The sequence below is a fragment of the Mauremys reevesii genome, linkage group 3, assembly GCF_016161935.1.
Source record: "Mauremys reevesii isolate NIE-2019 linkage group 3, ASM1616193v1, whole genome shotgun sequence".
Lineage (NCBI taxonomy): Eukaryota > Metazoa > Chordata > Testudines > Geoemydidae > Mauremys > Mauremys reevesii.
In genome coordinates, this window is record NC_052625.1 from 155,408,660 (window position 1) to 155,428,609 (window position 19,950).

At 40.1% G+C, this 19,950-nt stretch overlaps 1 protein-coding gene across 3 annotated transcripts in view; it reads left to right on the forward strand.

The window, feature by feature from the left end:
• Positions 1-19,950, forward strand: part of LMBRD1 (LMBR1 domain containing 1) — a 220,194-nt gene that overhangs the window by 184,020 nt on the left and 16,224 nt on the right. The window contains exon 15 of one of the 3 annotated variants that reach the window (XM_039531146.1): positions 395-943. The exons of the other annotated variants lie outside the window; for them this stretch is intronic. Within the exon in view, the coding sequence (XP_039387080.1) occupies positions 395-408 (14 nt within the window). The 3' untranslated portion in view covers positions 409-943. Of the gene's footprint in view, positions 1-394; positions 944-19,950 lie in introns of those variants that run through there. 3 annotated transcript variants of the gene reach the window in all.

Consider the following 19,950-nt stretch of genomic DNA (forward strand, 5'->3'; position numbering starts at 1 on the left):
CCCTGCGGATTTTATTGCACTTGAATTGTATTTTTCCTCTCAGTAGAGTGAGCAAAGAACAACCTGACAGAGATCATGTTGTTATGGCAACTAATCTTCTAAAAATAATTTCTATATTATTAGAACTTCAGTTGCCTTTAATATGGAAATCATTTTACATAGATTTGTTTCTAAACTGTATTTTGCTTGCTGAAGAGGACAGGTTGTTTATCTTTCTTCAAAATAAAGATGGGGTAGATAGTTTTGCACTCAGATTATGTTACTATCAAATCTTCGATGTTATTTAGGTTCAGAACTGCAATGCTTAAACAATTTTAGCTCATATTTGAAAGTGTTAATACTGTCAAGAAAGGGTTTTTTTCTGATATGTTGTCTCTGTATTTACTTCTAATATATAAATTAACTTAGTCTGAGTATCAGAGGCTATGATGACCGACCTGAAAAAGGGAAAGCAGAAGACAAGAGGAAATGGAGTAGATAAAATTTTGCCTTTTACCAGTTGAGAATCTGTCTGCATAAAAATTCCTTAGCACAATATATACAATACATGAATCGTCCATTTACTTGTTCAGTCTAAGTACATACAGTTTATTAAAATAATTGTCTGTAAAGCAGCCAAAAATTTTGTACATCGCAGTACCTTAGTGTGTTATAAAAGGAAACATTTATTTATAATATGATTCAGTAGAGTTAGGAGATATTTGAAGTGGGTGTATGTTAGAGGACCTTTGACAGAATATGCACTTGCATTTTTTTAAATACAGTAGTTAATTAGAGTATCGTTTCTCAGTCCACCTGTACTTTCTCAGATAACTTCTTGCTGCTACGTACTAGGGTGCAGTATACCTTTAATCTGCTTTTACCACTGAGTAACCTTCCAGTTCCCCTTTCCTGATTTTAATGTGTTAACCAAAATGTATTTTTCCTTCATCTTTTTGTTTGGAAATCTGGCCACTTAGCTTTTTGTTTGTTTGTTTTGGAATTTGTGCAGCATTTATATTACTCCCAGGGGAATGCTGCACCAAAAAAATAAAAATTATATGCACAATATTTTAAAATTCTGCAAAATTTTATTTGTCAAAATAACACTACATAATCACGTCAGTTTCAATTACTTTGGTAATTTTGTTTCAAAATACTTGTCAACAAGTATTTCTGTAACAATATACACACACAAAAATTCCCCCAGGAGTAGAGGTGAAGAAACCCCTATGACAACCCAGTTCCTGTTTCACTGCTGTCTCTCTCCCCAGAGCCCAACCAGGTGGCCAGACACCCAGAATCCCCTCCCCCCCGAGCCCAGCTGCAAGGCCCCCCCTTTGTCCAGATACCCACACCCCATCCCCTGAGAGCCCCGTTGTCTAACCTGTTCTTAAAAAGTTAAAGTGATAGGGATTCTACAACCTCCCTTGGTAACCTACTCTTGTGCTTAACTATCGGTACAAATTTTTTCTTATATTTAACCTAAATCTTGTTTGCTGCACATTAAGCCCTATCTTCAGTAGAAATGGAGGACAATTGATCACTGTCCTCTTTCTAACAGCCCTTAACATATTTGAAACCTGTTAGGAAAATACCTTCCTCAGTCTTATTTTCTCATGCCTAAACATGTCTTTTTTTCCTTTTCCTCATGTTTTCTAAATCTTTGATCACTTATGTTGCTCTCCTCTGGACTCTCTCCAGTTTGTCCACCTCTTTTTTTTAATTAAAGCGTGACACCCAAAACTGGACACAGTACTCCAGGTGAGACCTCACCAATGCTGAGTACAGCGGAACAATTACCTCCCATGTCTGTCTTATGACACTGCCACTAATAAACCCAAGAATATTACCCTTTTTTGCAGTTGCATCATGTTGTTGGTTCGTATTCAATTTGTGATTCAGTGTAACCCCTAGATCCTTTTTAGCAGTATTACTGCATAGCCAGTTATTCCCCATTTGTATTAGTGCATTTCATTTTTCCTTCCTAGTATTCGCCTTTATTGGATTCTATAGTGTTGATCTTAGACCAATTCTTCAAAGAGTCAAGGTCATTTTGAATTCTAATTCTGTCCTCCAAAGTGCTTGGAGGCCCTCCTCCCTGAGTTTGTAGTCTACAAATTGTATAAGTATGTTCTCCGCTCCGTTATCCAAGTCGTTAATGAAAATATTGAATATTATTGACCCCTGCAGAATCCCACCAGATAGGTTATCCCACTTTTGCCAGCAAACCATTGATAACTACTTTTTGAGGACAGTTTTTCAGCCGCTATATTCACCCACATCATAGTAATTTAATCTAGACCACATTTTCCTGGTTTGCTTAGGAGACATTTTGTGGGACTGTGTCAAAAACCTTACTGAAATCAAGATATCACATCTCCTGCTCCCCCCCCCAATTCCCCGCACCCCCTTGGCAAGTGATCCTGCCAAAGAATGTATGCATCACATTATTTTAGTAATTGTTTATAAATATAAACAAGTGTCCTAAGCAACAAAACAGATTCTTTTTCTTAAACTTGTACTCATGCCTTCATATTGCACAGTGATTAAACTAGTACTCTTGTATCTGGTATACTTCAGGGACATGGTGAACAGTTTATTTGAAATGGGATATTTTGAATAAGATTTTGGAGTACTAGAAGCAATTTTTAATTCTTTGTAAGATTCAGTTTTTACCTTTTTTTTTTTTTTAAAGCACCCCTAGTGTTCAGTACTGTACATGTTAACAGCTCTTTTTAGCAGGGTTCTCAGCCTGTGGGCCATGACCACTTTCTTTTTTTTTTCTCCCTTTTTTGCCCTTCCTTTAAAAAAAATCCCTGTGTCTGTCCTCCTTGGTGGTGAAGGTAGTATCAAAATTGTGAACTGAATATAAACAATGCAATGATGCCTGTCTGAGTTTGCAGACTGCCTGATACAATAGCACTAAGATTTATGTATTACCCCATTCATCTTATTCAAGTTCATACAGAGTCTGCGATTCAGTGGCTGTGGAATCTGGGGTTTTTAATTAATTTATTTTTTTTAAACAGCCAGGCTCCCGATGTCGGAGGATTTTTTTTGGTTTTCCCTCTTTGGGCTCTATTGGTGCCTGCCTACACTACTTCTTGCTCTCCAGCTTTCCCTTCAAAGGAAAGTTAATTGTATTAGTGCATACTTCCTGCGTTTTTACACAGACAGGCAGCAGGACAGTTGCAGCCACCTCTCTTTTTTGGACCCACTGCTTGTATCCTGACTTTACTGTCTGGTGGACCTGGACCTAATCACACAGCAGAATGATTATCAGTAACTAGCAGAGAATTCTGGAGCATGAATAAAACCATTAAAAGCAAGAGAGTTGTGAGCCATTTGAAAAGGCAGCGACCGTTTTTATGAATTCTTCAAGCAAAAGCTTGTGCATTCACGAAATCGCTTTTTTCTTAATGTCAGTTCTGTCAATGTAAAAGGCCTCTAAGTATCATACTTAGTCTCACCACAAATAGTGAAAGCCACCAAACCTAATTATAATTAGAAAACATTAATTGTACCCTGTATCAGAGAGGTAGCCGTGTTAGTCTGGTTCTGTAAAAGCAGCAAAGAATCCTGTGGCACCTCATAGACTAACAGACGTTTTGCAGCATGAGCTTTCGTGGGTGAATGCCCACTTCGTCGGATGCAAGAGTGGAAATTTCCAGGGGCAGGTAAATATAAGCAAGCAAGAAGCAAGCTAGAGATAACGAGGTTAGATCAATCAGGGAGGATGAGGCCCTGTTAGAACTGCTAGAACAGGGCCTCATCCTCCCTGATTGATCTAACCTCGTTATCTCTAGCTTGCTTCTTGCTTGCTTATATTTACCTGCCCCTGGAAATTTCCACTCTTGCATCCGACGAAGTGGGCATTCACCCACGAAAGCTCATGCTGCAAAACGTCTGTTAGTCTATAAGGTGCCACAGGATTCTTTGCTGCTTTTAATTGTACCCTGTGTCTCAAATGTTGTCAGTGTAATGTTGGGATCTCCTGCTGCTAGGAAATTGCTTTAACTTGACCTCTTCTGTGACAGTCTGCTCATTATATAGTTGTTGATCTTCAAGAAGAGCTCAGGAGACCCTGTACTTTTCAATGTAACTGGATGAAAGTAAAGGCAAGTGTTCTCTTCCCCAACTTTTAACACTTGCGCAATATGAATGGGATGGATACAGGAGGACTGCCTGTTTCACTGTCCCCTGACAGGGCCTGTGACAAGGTGAAAAAATTCTGTGAAGCTTAGCAGCAAGAGCTGATTGTTGAAAAGTTGGACTGGAATCATTGTATTGGTATTTGCATTTCCTGCAACTTGACAGGAAAACCTCATGGCCTTGTGACTAGAATCCACTGTGTTGAATCCTGAAAGCCATTTGGACACATCGAATTCAGTAGGAAGCTTTGGGGGTGATCTCACACACACTGAAAGGAACTTAATGATGCTATGAAAATTGTGAACCCTAATAAAAGCAGTCACCAATGCAGGCCTCTACCACTTTGTGAAGAATTGAGCATCACCAGATCATTTTCTATATTGATGCTTGTTTTCCTAGATTCATAGGTTCCATGGCCACGTGGGACCATTGTGACCATCTAGTCTGACCTCCTGTATAACACAGCCCACAGAACTTGACCAAAATAGTTCCTAGAGTGTATCTTTTAGAAAAACATCCAGTCTTCATTTTAAAATGATCAGTGATGGAGAATCCACCATGGCCCTTGATAAATTGTTCAGTGGTTAAGTACTCTCACCATATTTGCAGTCTGAATTTGTCTATCTTCAACTTCCAGCCATTGGATGATGATATAGCTGCTTCTGCTAGAATGAAGAGCCTATTGTTAAGTATTTGTTCCCTATGTAGGCACTTGTAAATTTTGTCATGTGAAGCACCTATAACTGGGTGTTTGAATACACAGAAGAGGCAAAGATTTTCATTGCTGAATATGGATCTGTCCTTGCTGAATATTTCACTGATCCACATTACCTTTTCGATATGCTTCTCTCCAGGGACAGACTATAACAGGGGTTCTCAGTTTAGGTGTTGCAAACAAGTGTCAGGATGTTGAGACCATCCTGCCATATTACTGTATAGAATGGGATCTTGGGGGAGAGGAAGTAGTCCCAGTATGGAAAAAATTGAGAGCCAGTTCTGTACACAAACCCATAAAACAAGATTCCTCCTCTCCCATCCACCCACCCACGCCAACGATTTTATAAGCCAACTGAGGACGGATATAACACAGTTGAAAAGATAGTGTATGAGAGCAGGTGGAAACAAAATGCCAGAAAGGAGATTAACATTGGAATGCTAAGAAGGAATTTGAATAGAATAAGAACAGGAAGAAAGGGTTGTTTCAAGCACAGTAGGCTGTGTAGGGGGACACAAAGGGAGTATACAGTGTTGCTTTCGTTAAGGTAAAGGTTTTGACTTGAGAGAAATGAGGAAGGTTGACAATTCTCGTGCAACTCATTCCACTTATTTATTTGCCACTGAGTACCTTCCTTATCTCTAGGATCTGGTACCCAAATCCATCTTTATTACCATTATTTTCAAGGTTAAGAGGTGACTTGATCAGAGTCTATCAGTACCTTCATGGTGAACCAATTTTGTTAGACTCTTCAGGTAGCAAAGAAAGGTATAACAAGATTCAGTGGCTGGAGGCAGAAGCTAAACAAAAACAGACAGAAAATAACGTGAGGGTAACTAACCATTGGAATAATGGTTGTGGTGGATTCTGAATCACTGGCAATTTTTAAATCCAGATTAGAAAAACATCCAAAGGATGTTCTAGTTCAAAGAGGAATGAATTCAGGAAAGTCTTATTACCTATGTTAACAAGGAGTTAGACTAGATGATCATAGTGGTGCCTTCTGTCCTTAAAATCTATGAATCAGAGTTGTCATTTAACCGATATTGGAGGTCTCTTAAAAAGAGAAAATGTGTAGGGTTCATTGTACTGGATTCTTTTGTAAAACGAACGAGGCCATCTCTTGGGAGAGAATAGGGGGCTCCTGTTGTTTTTGGATTCCTTTCAATTGAAACTTAGATTTTTTTTAAGGCCAGAAGGTCCTATTCAATCACCTAGTCTGACCTCATGTACGTCATAGGCCATTGAATTTCACCCACTTACCCTTTATTGTACCCAATCATTTGTGTTTGAGTAAACAATATCTTCCAGAAACCCATCCAGTCTTGATGTCAAGACATCAGAGATGAAGAATCCACCACTTCCCTTGGTGTTTTTTTCGCATGGTTAATTTCCCTCACAGTCAAAGATATGTGCCTAACTTCTCATTTGAATTTGTCTGACTTCAGTTTCCAGTCATCTTCTCTCTCTATGCCTTTTCCCCCTAGGTTAAAGAGCTCTTCAGTGCCCTGTACTTTCTACCCATGAAGGTACATATGCACTGATTATCAGATTATCTGTCTTTTTGATAAACTAAACAGATTGAGCTTGTCACTTTTTCCAGCCTTTGAATCATTTGTGTGGTGCTCTTCTTCACTCTCTCTAATTTTAAACATCATTTTTGAAATGTGGACATACAAACTGCATGCAGTATCAGTCTCATCAATGCCATATGCAGATGTAAAATCATCTTCCTGCTCTCTGCATCAGGCTGAGTCCAAAACTTGTGGAACCCTGCTAGAAACACCCCCATTCAATTATGATTATTCTTCGTTAACAACTACTTGTTGAGATCTGCTAGTTAGCTAGTTCGTAATCCATTTAACATACTGTATTGTGCTAATTTTTTAATCGGAGCATTTGATACTAAATCAGGTGCCTTACAAAAGGCTAAATGCATTACAGCTAGAAGTTTGACTGATAAAAGTAACTTCATAATCTGAGTGAAATCATGTTTGACAAGACTTTTTTTCCATAAAACCATGTTGCCTGACGCTAATTATATTCCCATTGTTCATCAGTTGAATCCCTTATCAGGCTTTCTATTATATTGACTGAGATTGATGTTAGTTTAACAGTTTTATAGTTACCCAGGTTACCTGGCTTCCCCTTTTTTGAATATTGGCACAATATTTCAACTCTTTCAGTCTTCTGGAATTTCCATGATAGTCCAAGCTCTATTAAAAATTAACACTAGTGGGACAGACCGTTCCTAAGCCAGCTCTGTTAGAACTCTTGAATGCAGATTCTCTGGGCCTGCTGACTTTAAAATGTTTATCCTTACTAGATTCTGTTTAACAATCTCCCTCTGAAGCACCTGGCATCAGTCCTTCTCAGAAGACAGGATACTGGGATAGATGCTAAGTTTAGGGAGGCTCAGGCTGCTGCAGGGAGAGACGCCTCTTCCCCCAGCATGGACCTGCCACAGCGGGGAGAGGCACCCCTCCCTTGGTTCAGCTCAGCCCCACTGGAGCTTCAGGGAAGAGGAGCCCCTCCCTCAGCTCCACCGGAGCTGCTACCGGGGAGAGGCGCCTCTTCCCCAGCCCCGAGCTGCTGCAGTGAGGGGGGGGGGTACACTCTCTCCCTGTCACAGCCCCAGGACAGCCTGCACCTCCAAACCCCTCATCCCTGGTCCCACCCCAGAGCCCACACATCCTGCACCCCAAACCTTTGCCCCAGTTCTGAGCCCCTTCCCACACCCTAAACCCCTCATTCCCGGCCATACCCCAGATGCTTCACCCCTAGCCGGAGACCTCATCCCCCCCAACCCTCTGCCCGAGCCCTGAGCCCCCTCCCGAACCCCTTGGCACCACCCCCACCACATGAGTTTTGTTATGTGCACCAATATGAAGGTGATGTCACACATTACCTCCATATAGGTGCACATAACAAAATTCATTCCACACATGGACATAAAATATTAGAGGGAACACTGGCTAGATGGACTATTGATCAGACCCAGTATGGCTGTTCTTATATTCTAGTTACTAATGAACTGGAAAGTACATTGTCCTCCTCCTCCTGTGCTAAAAGTACATAATCCTGTTTTTAAATATAGAACAGAAATATTTATTGAACAATTCTGCCTTTTCCATATTAACAATTTTACTATGTCAGTCTAGCAGTGAGCCTATCCCATTGTTAAGATATTTGTTCCTAATATACTTAAAGTCCTTACTGCTCTGCAAGCTTGTTAGATGTCTAAAGAAGTCCCCATTTTTATTCATATTGGTCTATCTGAATTTTTTCTCCCAATCAACTTTGTTTGTAATTTTCTTCAACATTGGGAAATTAACCACTTTGAAGTTGTGTGTATGTATATACATATATATAAATATTATCAATATATAATGTGTCTATATAGTGGAATATATAGAATATATAGAATGTATAGTACTGGTTAGGACTGTCCTCTGTTTGCCCATATTTAATGTAAGCAGGTCATGATCATTGATCCCTAGGCAACCATCAAATTCCAATCCAGTGATTGATCTTTCTCAGTCATAATGAAATCCCAAAGAGTTACCTCAAGTTGGGTGCAATATCCTGTTTAAAAGTTGTAGAGGATGAGGTTTTTTGACATTTTAATGGTGTTTTACTATTGGCTGAATGAGACCTCCCACATACAGTAGACCCTCCCGCTATAACAAACTCCTGGCTCTACGAACAAATGGCTTGGATCCTCAGGGGTTTGTTATTACGAAGGTGTACTGTATGTTTCTCAAAATGAAGTCCCCCATAACACCTCAGTTTTTCTTTCTACATTACAAATAAATGCTTAGAGAGTAATTCGTCTTGTTCTTTGTTTGATTCAGTGATCTCCAACAGATGCCAACCAGTGTCCCCCTCCTTGGCTTTATTAGTTAGCACATTAATTCATGTGCATTCAAAATATCTGGTTCTGCGTTATTAGTCACTAAAATAGGTAATGCCACTTATGTAAATCATCTGTGAGTGGAGGATCTGGGAGTTGTGGTGGATCACAACGTCAACATGGGTCAGAATTTCAGTGCTGTTGCAAAAAAAAGCACATGCCATTTTAGGTTTAATTAACGAGGCACAGCATGCAAGTCATGGGAGGTGATAGTACCACTCTGTTTGGTGCTGGTTACGCCTCAGCTGGAGTACTGTGTCCAATTTTGGTCACCAATGTATAGAAAGAATGTAGAGAAACTGGAAAGGATCCAGAGGCAAGTGACAAAGATGATCAAAGAGATGGGATGCAAACCATATGAGCAAAAGCTAAAGGAAATGGGTATGTTTAGTTTGAAAAAGAAGAGATGATAGTGGTCTTCAAATACACGAAAGGCTGCCATAAATAAGATTGAGAAAAGTTCACTCTTGCCACAGAGGGCAGGATAAGAGGCAGTGGGTTCTAACTATAGCATAGCATATTTAGATTAAATCTCAGGAAAAACTTCCTAACTGCAAGAACAGTAGGACAATGGAACAGACTGCCTCAGGAGGTAGTGGAAGCTTGTTCACTGGAGGTTTTCAAAAGGAGGCTGGATAGCCATCTGTCTTAGATGGTTTAGATACAACAAATCCTACAGCTTGGCAAGGGGTTAGACTAAATGACCTTTGCGGTCCCTTCTAACATTATGGTTCAGTGATTCCATGATCCCACCAGGTCTCAGTAATGCCAGTTAATTTCTTATAAATGAGAATTTCCAGTTCTTCTTGCTGGTTACCCATATTCCTCGTGTCCTATATATAGGCAATAGAGACATTTATCTTCACATTCTTTGCCACGTCAGTTGATTTTGTTAATCATGTGCTGAGTATGAGTTTACTGCATTTGCCTCCTTCACGCTCTCCTCTTCCATTTTTAGTTTAATGCTATCCTGGTTGCTCCACTTAGTATAGACCTGAGAAGAGCTTTCTTTTCCTAAGCCATTTCTAAAGTTTGTTTCTAAACTGTAGACAGTTTGTTCTGATTAGTATATTTGAGGGAAATATTGTTCTTGTGTATATACATGTTAAGTATCACAGGTACATACATCTTAATATGGGGCTGGTCAAAAATTTTCCTTTTTGCTATTGAAAAATGCTGATTCATCAAAATGGAAATATTGCATGGAAATATGAATTTTGATGGGAACCAAACAAGTTTCCAGCAGAAACCTGCCAGGTTTCCTACACGCTTCCTTTTTCCCTGGTTTCTTGGCAGTCTAGCCTGACAGATGGCCAGGGCACCTGGGCTCTGCTGCTCCCTTGCAGTCCACCAGGCTCCTGAGACTCGCCAATTCTTCAGCAACTCCTCTGGTGGCCTGTCAGAACTAGGACTCCTTGGGTTTCCCAGGATCCTGGCAGCCCTGGACTTCCAAGTGTCTAGCTTTTAAGCAGCCCACCTGGCACTTTCCTCTGTTAGAGCCTGATTTGAAAGCCCACTGACATCAGTGGATAGACTCCTATTGGCTTTGGGTTCAGGCCTTGTTCAGTCCCCTACGCTTTATTCTGTTTCCATTGATGTCTCTGCCTTAGAGTGTCATATCACAAACATTTTAGGCTATATAAAAAAGACTGAAATTAAACAAAAGGTAGCTTTTGTCTTGCTTTGTGTCCGTTTTTTAAATATAAAACATATAAATAATATTCAGTACTATCACAGTAGTATAACATAGAATACTATAACCTGAGTTAGGCTATTGGCAGGTTGGGAAGAAGGGGTAAATGTAAACATTAAATTATTGTTTCTGCTATATGCTGCACACTCAAAGTTTTTTACCAGTTTAAAAGTTTTTGTTCCAGAGCTATTCTCTGCCTTCAGACTTAGCAATTCATTTTGAACTGTAGAATCTTTAAAACTGCTATAACATCTTCAAGTCTAATATGCGCTACCTATAGTGTGCTGTGCAAGCTTTCTGCAAAGTCTTCCAGTATCTTTTCGTTGAGCTGATATAGAAAAGGTGAAGTGAAAGTTGCTTTCAGGTTCTAAAATTCTACATCACTAAGAAACCAAAGGAGCAACCGTTTGCATCTCAGCTTAACTGTTGGAATTAGTTAGCAGCTGGTGGGAAAGGCAACTGGTATTTGAAGTCATGGAAACTATATGAACTGTAAAAGCTTTGAATAGCAGATGAATTTGGCTGGTGTAACAAGAGAAGCAGCAGCAGAGTTCGGCTTATAAACTGCAAGAACAGCCTTAGCAGCTGATTTAGTCTGGTGCATGGTAATAATATATTGCAACAAAAAAGAAGACTGCAGACTATTTGGGGGAAGTTTGCAAGAACCCACCTTTGGGTCGGAAACTGCAGAGTAACAGACAGCTAGAAACGTAAACTGGAGAAAGTGGCCTGATTATGTGCAAAAAGAAAAAAGCAACTGAAACGCTCAAAATACTCGGCTTGTATGATGCATATTTTGTGCAGCATGGAGGCAGCTGTCAGTGCCACTCTGTGAATCACGTTCCAGAGAATGTTGTAAAACTCATACATGAGGCATCATCCTAAATAACAATTCCTTTATTTTTGTGGAAGCATGAGTTCTAAGGTTATTCCAGGACTTTTCCCAGTAGGCAGCCTAGGTAAAGCCAGGGCAGATTAACACTTTTATATTGGGAAAATGTATGTAGAGAGAGAATATTTGATACTTCTCTTACTAATATGTTTGATGGTATCTGAAGACATTTTATTTCCTTTGTTATTTCTGAACCACCAGTAGGGAATGGTGTGACTAACTTTCAGTTTGTGGTAAAAAATTAAGTTGAAGGAAATGTAGTTACATTCCATTTGATGTTAGTTTGCCACTTTGAAATCTTAAGCAGAGGAAATTCCTGATTAATTTTTGCCATCTGATTCTCACTGAGCTGTCTGATTTAAAGATTCTCTTACTGATGGGAGGAAGGGGGGGAGGGAGCAGCTACTTTCTCTTTCCTCCTAGTTCTGTATCTCTGCCTCCCTCTGGTGGCAGTACAAAGGAATTTCATTGACTTGATATGGGAGGTGCAAGTGCCACTCTTCTGTGTCCAGGAAAAAGCACATAAATTATTTGACATCCTGCACTAAAGTATATATAGAATGTATCCTTATTTATGGGATAGGGGTCTCACTAAATATTTTTCGTCTTCCAGCTTCTTTCTCAGCCGTAGTTAGAAAGCTCAGTATTGTATTGTGTTCTCATTAGTTGTTTTTCCATACAACCGTAGATTGTTGGCAGCTAATTAGCATTTTCTGGGAATTTAGACCACTGAGAAAACACATCTTAGTCCTCAGCCACTGTCACCAGAGACGAATGTCACACTGTAGTCATATCACATGGCAAGGAACTGCCATAGTTACTTATTATATAGTCCTGTGCCTGATATTTAAGATCCAGGAAGGCATGGTCTTTCTTTACACTCCCTCATCGCAACCTTTCAGATTTATTGAGTTACATCACTGTATTTAGCTCTGAGATGACACTGCCTGGCTACCAAATTTTTCTCACGCTGGAAATCCTAGAATAGTATTGGACATGCCTATCATGGTATTTGTATGCTCTCACTAGAAAGATGTTTTGGCTAAAATGAAAGAGCTGTGACTCCAATATTTCCATTTTTGGCTCCATCAAAGCTCTCTACAAAGATTTGATAAACAATAGACAACCAGTTACTACCATGTCTGCTTGTTCATGTCCATTCGTCTGCCAGCCCAAAACTCTCTGTTCCTTCTTACTGCCCGTGATGGTTGTTGAAACAATTCCTCTTACTTTGGCAAGGCATTATTCAGTGATTTTTTTTTCTCTTCAGCTTAGTTACCAATCTTAGTTTAGCAGTAGTGTAAATAGTCTAAATAATATTAGTGTAGATAGTTATCATAGAGGGCCTCCCTTCGTCCTGAAGCCGGAAATGCCCTGGTTCCCAGGCTTCAAACTTTGTGCCTCCTGTGGCAAGCCTATGCCAGTGAGAGACCCACAGTCCAAAGTGTTTGGTAGAGGCTCACATATGAGAGCACTGTCAAATCTGTCAGGTTTCAGACTAGCAACCGCGTTAGTCTGTATCCACAAAAAGAACAGGAGTACTTGTGGCACCTTAGAGACTAACAAATTTATTTGAGCATAAGCTTTCATGGGCTACAGCCCACTTCATCGGATGCATGTAGTGGAAAATACAGTAGGAAGATAGATAGATATACACACACAGAGAACATGAAACGTGTTACCATACACACTATAAGGAGAGTGATCAGTTAAGGTGAGCTATTTTCACCAGGAGAGAAAAAGAACTGTTTGTAGTGGTAATGAAAATGGCCCATTTCCAGCAATTGACAAGGAGATGTAAGGAACTGGGCGGGGGGGAAGGCAGGGAATAAGTATGGGAAAAATACTTTTCCTTTTTGTAATGGCCCATCCACTCCTAGTCTTTATTCAAGCCTTATTTGATGGTGTCCAATTTGCAAATTAATTCCAATTCAGCAGGCTCTCATTGGAGTCTGTTTTTGAAGTTTTTTTGTTGTAATATTGCGACCTTTAGGTCTGTAATCGAGTGGCCAGGGAGATTGAAGTGTTCTCCAACTGGTTTTTATAGTTTTATAAGTCAATCTTTATAGCTAATGGATCTGTTTATTCTATCTGAAGCAGTACATATGGTGTGAAGCATGTCAGAGGCTCCCCTTGGTATAACAAGCCTAGTACATATCAATTTCTTTGTTAAATTGACAAACTTGTATAAGTTTGCAGCATCCAGTGGGCATAACTGGACAGTGCAAGATGCAGGTTCCTAGAGTTGTTTCTGGGACCAGAGATATTGGCTAGTGTCATTCGCTTGCAAGTAGCTGGGAGCAGCTTACATGCCAGAGACTGTATGTGAACAGCCCAGGAGTGGGGGTTCTCACAGCATAGCAGGGTAAGGCTGGCTCACAGAGTCAAGGATTGTAGTGGCCTAGCAAATCACTGGTCCAAATAACACCAGAAGGGAACGTCACAGGGGTCAATGTGTTCTCATTACCTTTGAGAAATGTGCTGGTATTGAGGCGTTGTGGGACGTGTTTGCGTAAGTGTTCTGTGCCTAGCACCTCTTAGAAATGTGTGTTTTTGCAATATCAGCCCAGTTCTTAACAGATTCTGTGAGCAGGGCCTGCCCCTTGCTCACAATCTGACTTTGTTTTATATCAGCAAAGCTTTGACCACTACTTTAGCCCAGGCCTCATGCTAGACTTTTGATACAAAGGCTTATGTTTCAGGTCCTCTTCCTACTGCAACCATCGTTCCATCTAGTTAAGGTCTGAGCAAAGACAGACAACATGATTAAAATACCAGCGGATAGTCTCTATTAGTAGTGGAGCTGCATTAGAGGTAGCAATAGTGGGAAACTTGTAAATCTAGTATGGACGTGATTCAATGGCTTCCTTGGTAGAGAATAGAGACAACTTGGTAGGTATAATCCTACCAGTTAGAGTTCACTTTACTTTTACAAATACTATTGGTTAAAAGTATCGTCAATAAACATAGCATTTTGTCCTATTTAGGACATTTTGTTCAGTAAAGTTAGGTCGGGGCAGTTTTAGAACTCTATGAACTCCTTGCACGGTCTTCACAACTATTTCTTTGCTCTCTTTTTGCACTTTTTATCTACTTTTATATGTCGGTGAGTTCTGAGTACAGACGCCCCCCGGGTTACGCAAACCTGACTTACGCAAATCCGTACTTACGGGAAAAGTTCCGTAAGCTAGAAATAGGATTTTTTTTTGGGCGTAATGGTCGGGTATACGTTTGCATAAGTCAGGGAGCGACTGTATGCTCAGCTGCTAGCATTGTATCAAGGAAAAAGTTCTGTGCTCCACTTTTTACCCATGGCTCAGTGTAGGCATTAATTCCACTTACTGTCTTTTTACTGTTGTAAAAGTGGGTGAGTACTTAACACACACATCTAAATAAATACAAAAAAATCCTGGGTCTGGTTTCTAGAAGGCTTGAGAAGTATAAAAGTTAGACAGTAGCACTGTGTCTACCATCTCTTGACTCCCTAGATAGCACAGGAAAATATACTGAGGTCCTAAAGGTCACAAAATGCAGAATGAGTGCTCATATGTGAAATTCCTGTTATGTGAGTAATTGCCACTTTTCTGATGTCGCGCTAAGAAGGAATCAGAACTTTAGTGCACGCACAGCATGGACGGAAAGAAAATCGGCACCGGGCATTTTTCTTTTTTTACAAATATGTATCTGCTATGGAGTGGAGATGTGTAGGTATTGCAAAATTAATATTGTTGTTGTTTTCCTTGCTTCCTATTTTCCACCTTTTTGCTGTCTTCTAAGGCCTGGTCTACACTAAGGGCGGGGGTCGAACTAGGGTACGCAAGTTCAGCTACGCGAATAGCGTAGCTGAACTCTAAGTACCCTAGTTAGACTTACTTACCCGTCCAGACGCGGCGGAGTCGAACTCCGCGGCTCCAAGGTCGACTCCGCCACCGCCGTTAGCGGTGGTGGAGTTCCAGAGTCGACCGGAGTGCGCAGGGAGTTCGAGCTATCGCGTCTTGCTTAGATGCGATAGTTCGAACTCGGAGAAGTCGAACTCACCGCGTCGACCCGCGCAGTGAGAATGGACCTGCCCTAAGAAAGCATACCCTTGCTTCTCTTGTTACTAGTAATTAACTTTCATAACATTTCAGCCTAATAAAATTGTTCCTTTAAGGGTTTGTTTGTTTCTGCTAAATAAGGTGGAAGGTGGAATGAGTGATAGGCTTGTAACTTGGAACATTCCAAGGATAGTTATGTGTTGGCAAACAGATGCTTACAGATCTGCAGTAAAGCCTCATTATGGTAGTACATCAGGGACTCATTATTCATGCTGGACTGCATTGAGAGGCATTGAGTTTTGTAGGAATATTTCCCTTTATACTTTTAAAAAAGAGGGGGTGAAGAGACTTAATAAAGATAATTTTAAAAACAGACATGATTACCTTTAGAAAGCATAATGTTTCCAGGGAAAGCAGGCATTCATCATAGTCTCTGATGACAGAAGAAAAGTGAAGTCATTTAGAGATTTTAAGAATTAAGATTGAAGTCCTGCAAACTACTTTAAACAGTATCAGAGGGGTAGCCGTGTTAGTCTGGTTCTGTAGAAGCAGCAAAGAATCCTGTGGCACCTTATAGACTAACAGATGTTTTGCAGCATGAGCTTTCGTGGGTGAATACCCACTTCTTCGGATGCATCCGAAGAAGTGGGTATTCACCCATGAAAGCTCATGCTGCAAAACCTCTGTTAGTCTATAAGGTGCCACAGGATTCTTTGCTGCTTCTACTTTAAACAGTACAACATTGCATTCTCGAAACACATTTTCATTTCCAAATTTAAATATTTATAGTGATCAAAGATATATCTATTTCAAAAAAAATGTTTAGTGTAATGTAACACAGTTCATCATTGTTTATAGAACAAAAAAGAACAAAAAATCTTGGTTTTAGAACCAGTTTCCAGGTTTGTGATTAGACATTCTGGATAATAGGCAATGAAGACTGTGGGCCTTTGGTACAAGATTATCACATATATGGCTGCTGTTCAAGGTTTTTATGAATGTGCTGTTGGTGTCCATTACTGTATATATTTGTGAATGTTTAGCTGTACTGCAGTGTATAAAAGATCAACTAAGTTGTCAGTTTTAAAGATTACCTGAAATAAAGAATAAAGGTGTAGTTGGGGGACTGGATGGCTCAGGAGGTTGATCATGACAAATGTAAAAGATTATGCTCGTCAGTTTAAATCCTTCCTACTTTTGAAGTAACCAAAAGCTCCTGTCATCAAATTGTACGGTGTGCACCTTGTTGATCACTTATTCTCCTTGCCATTATGTCAGAATATGGATGCAATCTAAAACTTGGGCTTTATCACTAATCTGACTCAGTAACTCCTTCTTGTCTTTGTCTGCAAAGGACACAGTGTCTGCTGTTGGTGCTTTCATGTTGTATGTGTTGCATAGCCTTTTTTCCCCAGACACCACCATCAGCCAGGGTCTTCATGGTTTTCCGTTTCCCCTTCCATTTCCCCTTTCCCTTGGACATCATTTGCTCTGAGCTCAATAGATCTTGGAAGTTGTTTGGTGGCACAATGCTGGAGAAAGAGGGCAGCCTTCTTTCTGACCTTTCCCTTTTACATTAGCAGTTGTCTTCTCTTTTCTGACTCCTTAAAAGGCCATTGTGGCATAACTGGCCCTTCCAAGTGTGTCAGCCAGCAACTTCCTCAATAAATCATATGTACAGCTCTTTTAGCTTAAATGTGTGAATTACTAGCAGTTTTACAAAAGGAGAATCATAGGATGAAGTGCAAAACTCAGCTAGGCCTTAACTGTGTTACACTAATAAAATAATACCAACAGGATCTTATAAGAGAGATGAGGCAAAACGCCAGGTTTATTGTAAATACAGAGAGAGAGCGAGAAATCAGGATATGTAAATCAGTATTATTTCACTACCATTCCTTATTCATTCACACACTCATTCATACAAGTTCTGCGGAGTTGTTATAGTTACCAGCCTAGAGGTTGCTCGTGGCAGAGTACTGGCCAAGTAGCCTGCACACGAGGGTGGAGCCGAGGCCTTGTCAGATGCACATCCGATGCTCCTGGAAGTGGTTGCAAAACCAGACTCAAAGTCCCTGAGTTTTTGGTTCTGTTCTTATAGGATTTTGTCCTTATACAGGTCTATGGGAATCGCTTCATCATGCTGATGTTTGTTTGAAGTGATTATCAATCAGCAGGTGGCACATCCCTGATGGCTGAGTGTTATCTTGTTCTTCGAGTCTTCAGCCCTCCATGGAGTGGGGGCAGGGGTGGCACTTGGGTGGATTCCGATTTGCCCTCCGGGGGTCATCCGGTTATCTCCGTGCTACGCATTCTTCAGCCATGGGAGATCACAGTTATAACTCTTAGGCTGGCACTTCCGTGACCATTCATCCTTTATCTAAATCAAGCATCCATCCACATACATCCTCTGTCTTAACATACATTTATCACTTATTACTTCACTATCTCTTAACTTCTAACCACTCTCAGGATGTTGCAGATCTACTTAAACTTTAACACACAGGTCTGTTGCATCTTGCGCGCATTTAACATGCGCGATTTCAGCTTTACGCGGTCGGCAAGAACAGAAAGAGAAAAATAACAATTTCAATACTGTACCTATAGTGCAGGCGATTCCGCCCACCATTACACTCAATGTAATTTTGACTATACTCAGTTTTCGCTTTACGTGCTGACTGCGGAACATAACCCCAGTGTAAGATGTGACAGACCTGTACATAGCTAACAAGTTAAAAGCTACTTAGCTGTGTTCTGTTTTGAAGAACAATTAGTTGTTTTTGCAAAGCCTTATCATAATACAGTTAGCAGTTTGGCCTTGCATGTCCCTCACAGAGAGGGAGAGACACAACTGAAAAAGCAAGAGGCCTAAGCTGTGGGGAATTCAATCTTACCCCTTGTCTCTCTTGGCCTCAAACTTTTTATACACATAACACTATGGTTGTAATGCAGAAATTCCCTAATATGGTCCAACAACTGTGTGGAGCAGTGATAAGCACTTCCATAAGAAAACACAAATATCTGCCTAAATGCGTACTGAAGAATGCATCAGTCAACTGGCACTAGAATTTGTTCCAGTTGTGAAAATCCTCCTTTAAACAAGTTGTGAGTGTGCAACTCCATGACTTCAGTGCAATTGCATTTTTTGGGGGCAGGGTAGACTTGGACTCCTTTTATCTAAAACTTCAATATAGTAATCCTCCCTTAAGCACAGTGAAAATTTATCCTTATTTATACAAAACACTTTTCTTCTTACTGAAGCAAGGTTGACCAGCCTCACAGTTTGATCAGCAGTTGTCTAGTTGTAACAATCAAATAGCATATATGGATAAATGCCAACAAATATTCCGTCTTACTCTTATACTTCATATTATGTTAGCGTTACTATTAACTATACTTACAACTTTCATAGACTTTGAGTGCAATACACAGTACCTCATCCTGATACATGTGTAAAGTTGATGAGAAAATTATTTGAGGAATGGAATGTAATCAAACTGTACTGTAGTGAGGGCACACACAAAGCAAAGGTAAGTTGGTTTGTGCAAACTTAATTTTCGTCTCTTCTGACTTGACTGTTCTACCAGGCAGTTTTTTTTGTTAACATACTTTTTTAAAATGGAATTTCTTGTTTTTCCAAAGAGAAATTTCATACCATCCCCCATTTCAGGTACACAATGTGGATTCATTTGGCTAGATACCACCAGAATACCCAGTCTCATTCACATTATAAGATCCACTGGTAGGATAGTCTTTCTTATATTAAGAGCTGCTGAGAGTCTGTCTTCCAGGCCTTTTAAACCTGCCAAATTAAAGATCTTACTTCAGCAGAGCTTCGCATGATAGGCACCTATTTCACTGACAGTGCATCAGCAACTATGGAGACTTGTGATTGACAGGTGGTTTGGGGAAGATAGAATTTAGGGCAGGGCTTCTCAAACTGGGGGTCGGGACTCCTCAGGAGGTCGCAAGGTTATTACATGGGGGGGTCACAAGCTGTCAACCTCCACCTCAAACCCCTCTTTGCCTCCAGAATTTATAATGGTGTTAAATATATTTAAAAGTGTTCTTAATTTGTAAGGGGGGTCGCACTCCGAGGCTTTGTGAAAGGGGTCACCAGTATAAAAAATTGAGAGCCACTGTTTTAGGGAAACTTTTGAGGCTTATGAGCCAGAAATCGAAAACTATTTGCATGCCTTCCTTAACTGCCCACTTCAACTTAGCATGACAACTCTAATCAAAATCTATTGTATATGCACAGTATTAATTTCAAAGGGTCATATATTGATGAGCTCACAACAAATTTTCTCCGGAACACTTAAGAGTACTTAACTCCACGAACTATTTTTATACTGACCTTCAACTTTCTACTCCGAGAAGTTTTGGCGTTAGAGCTGATTTTTTAAAAATCACTTTTTGTAATGAGATAAATGTATTTGTTCGTTCTGTTCCTACCCACATATTGGACCAGTTTTGTTTAAACTTAAAAATGGAGGGGAGAGAACCTGACAAATCAAGAATGGAAAAATTCAGTTAGGTGAAAGTTTAGAAAACTGTGTGACTAAA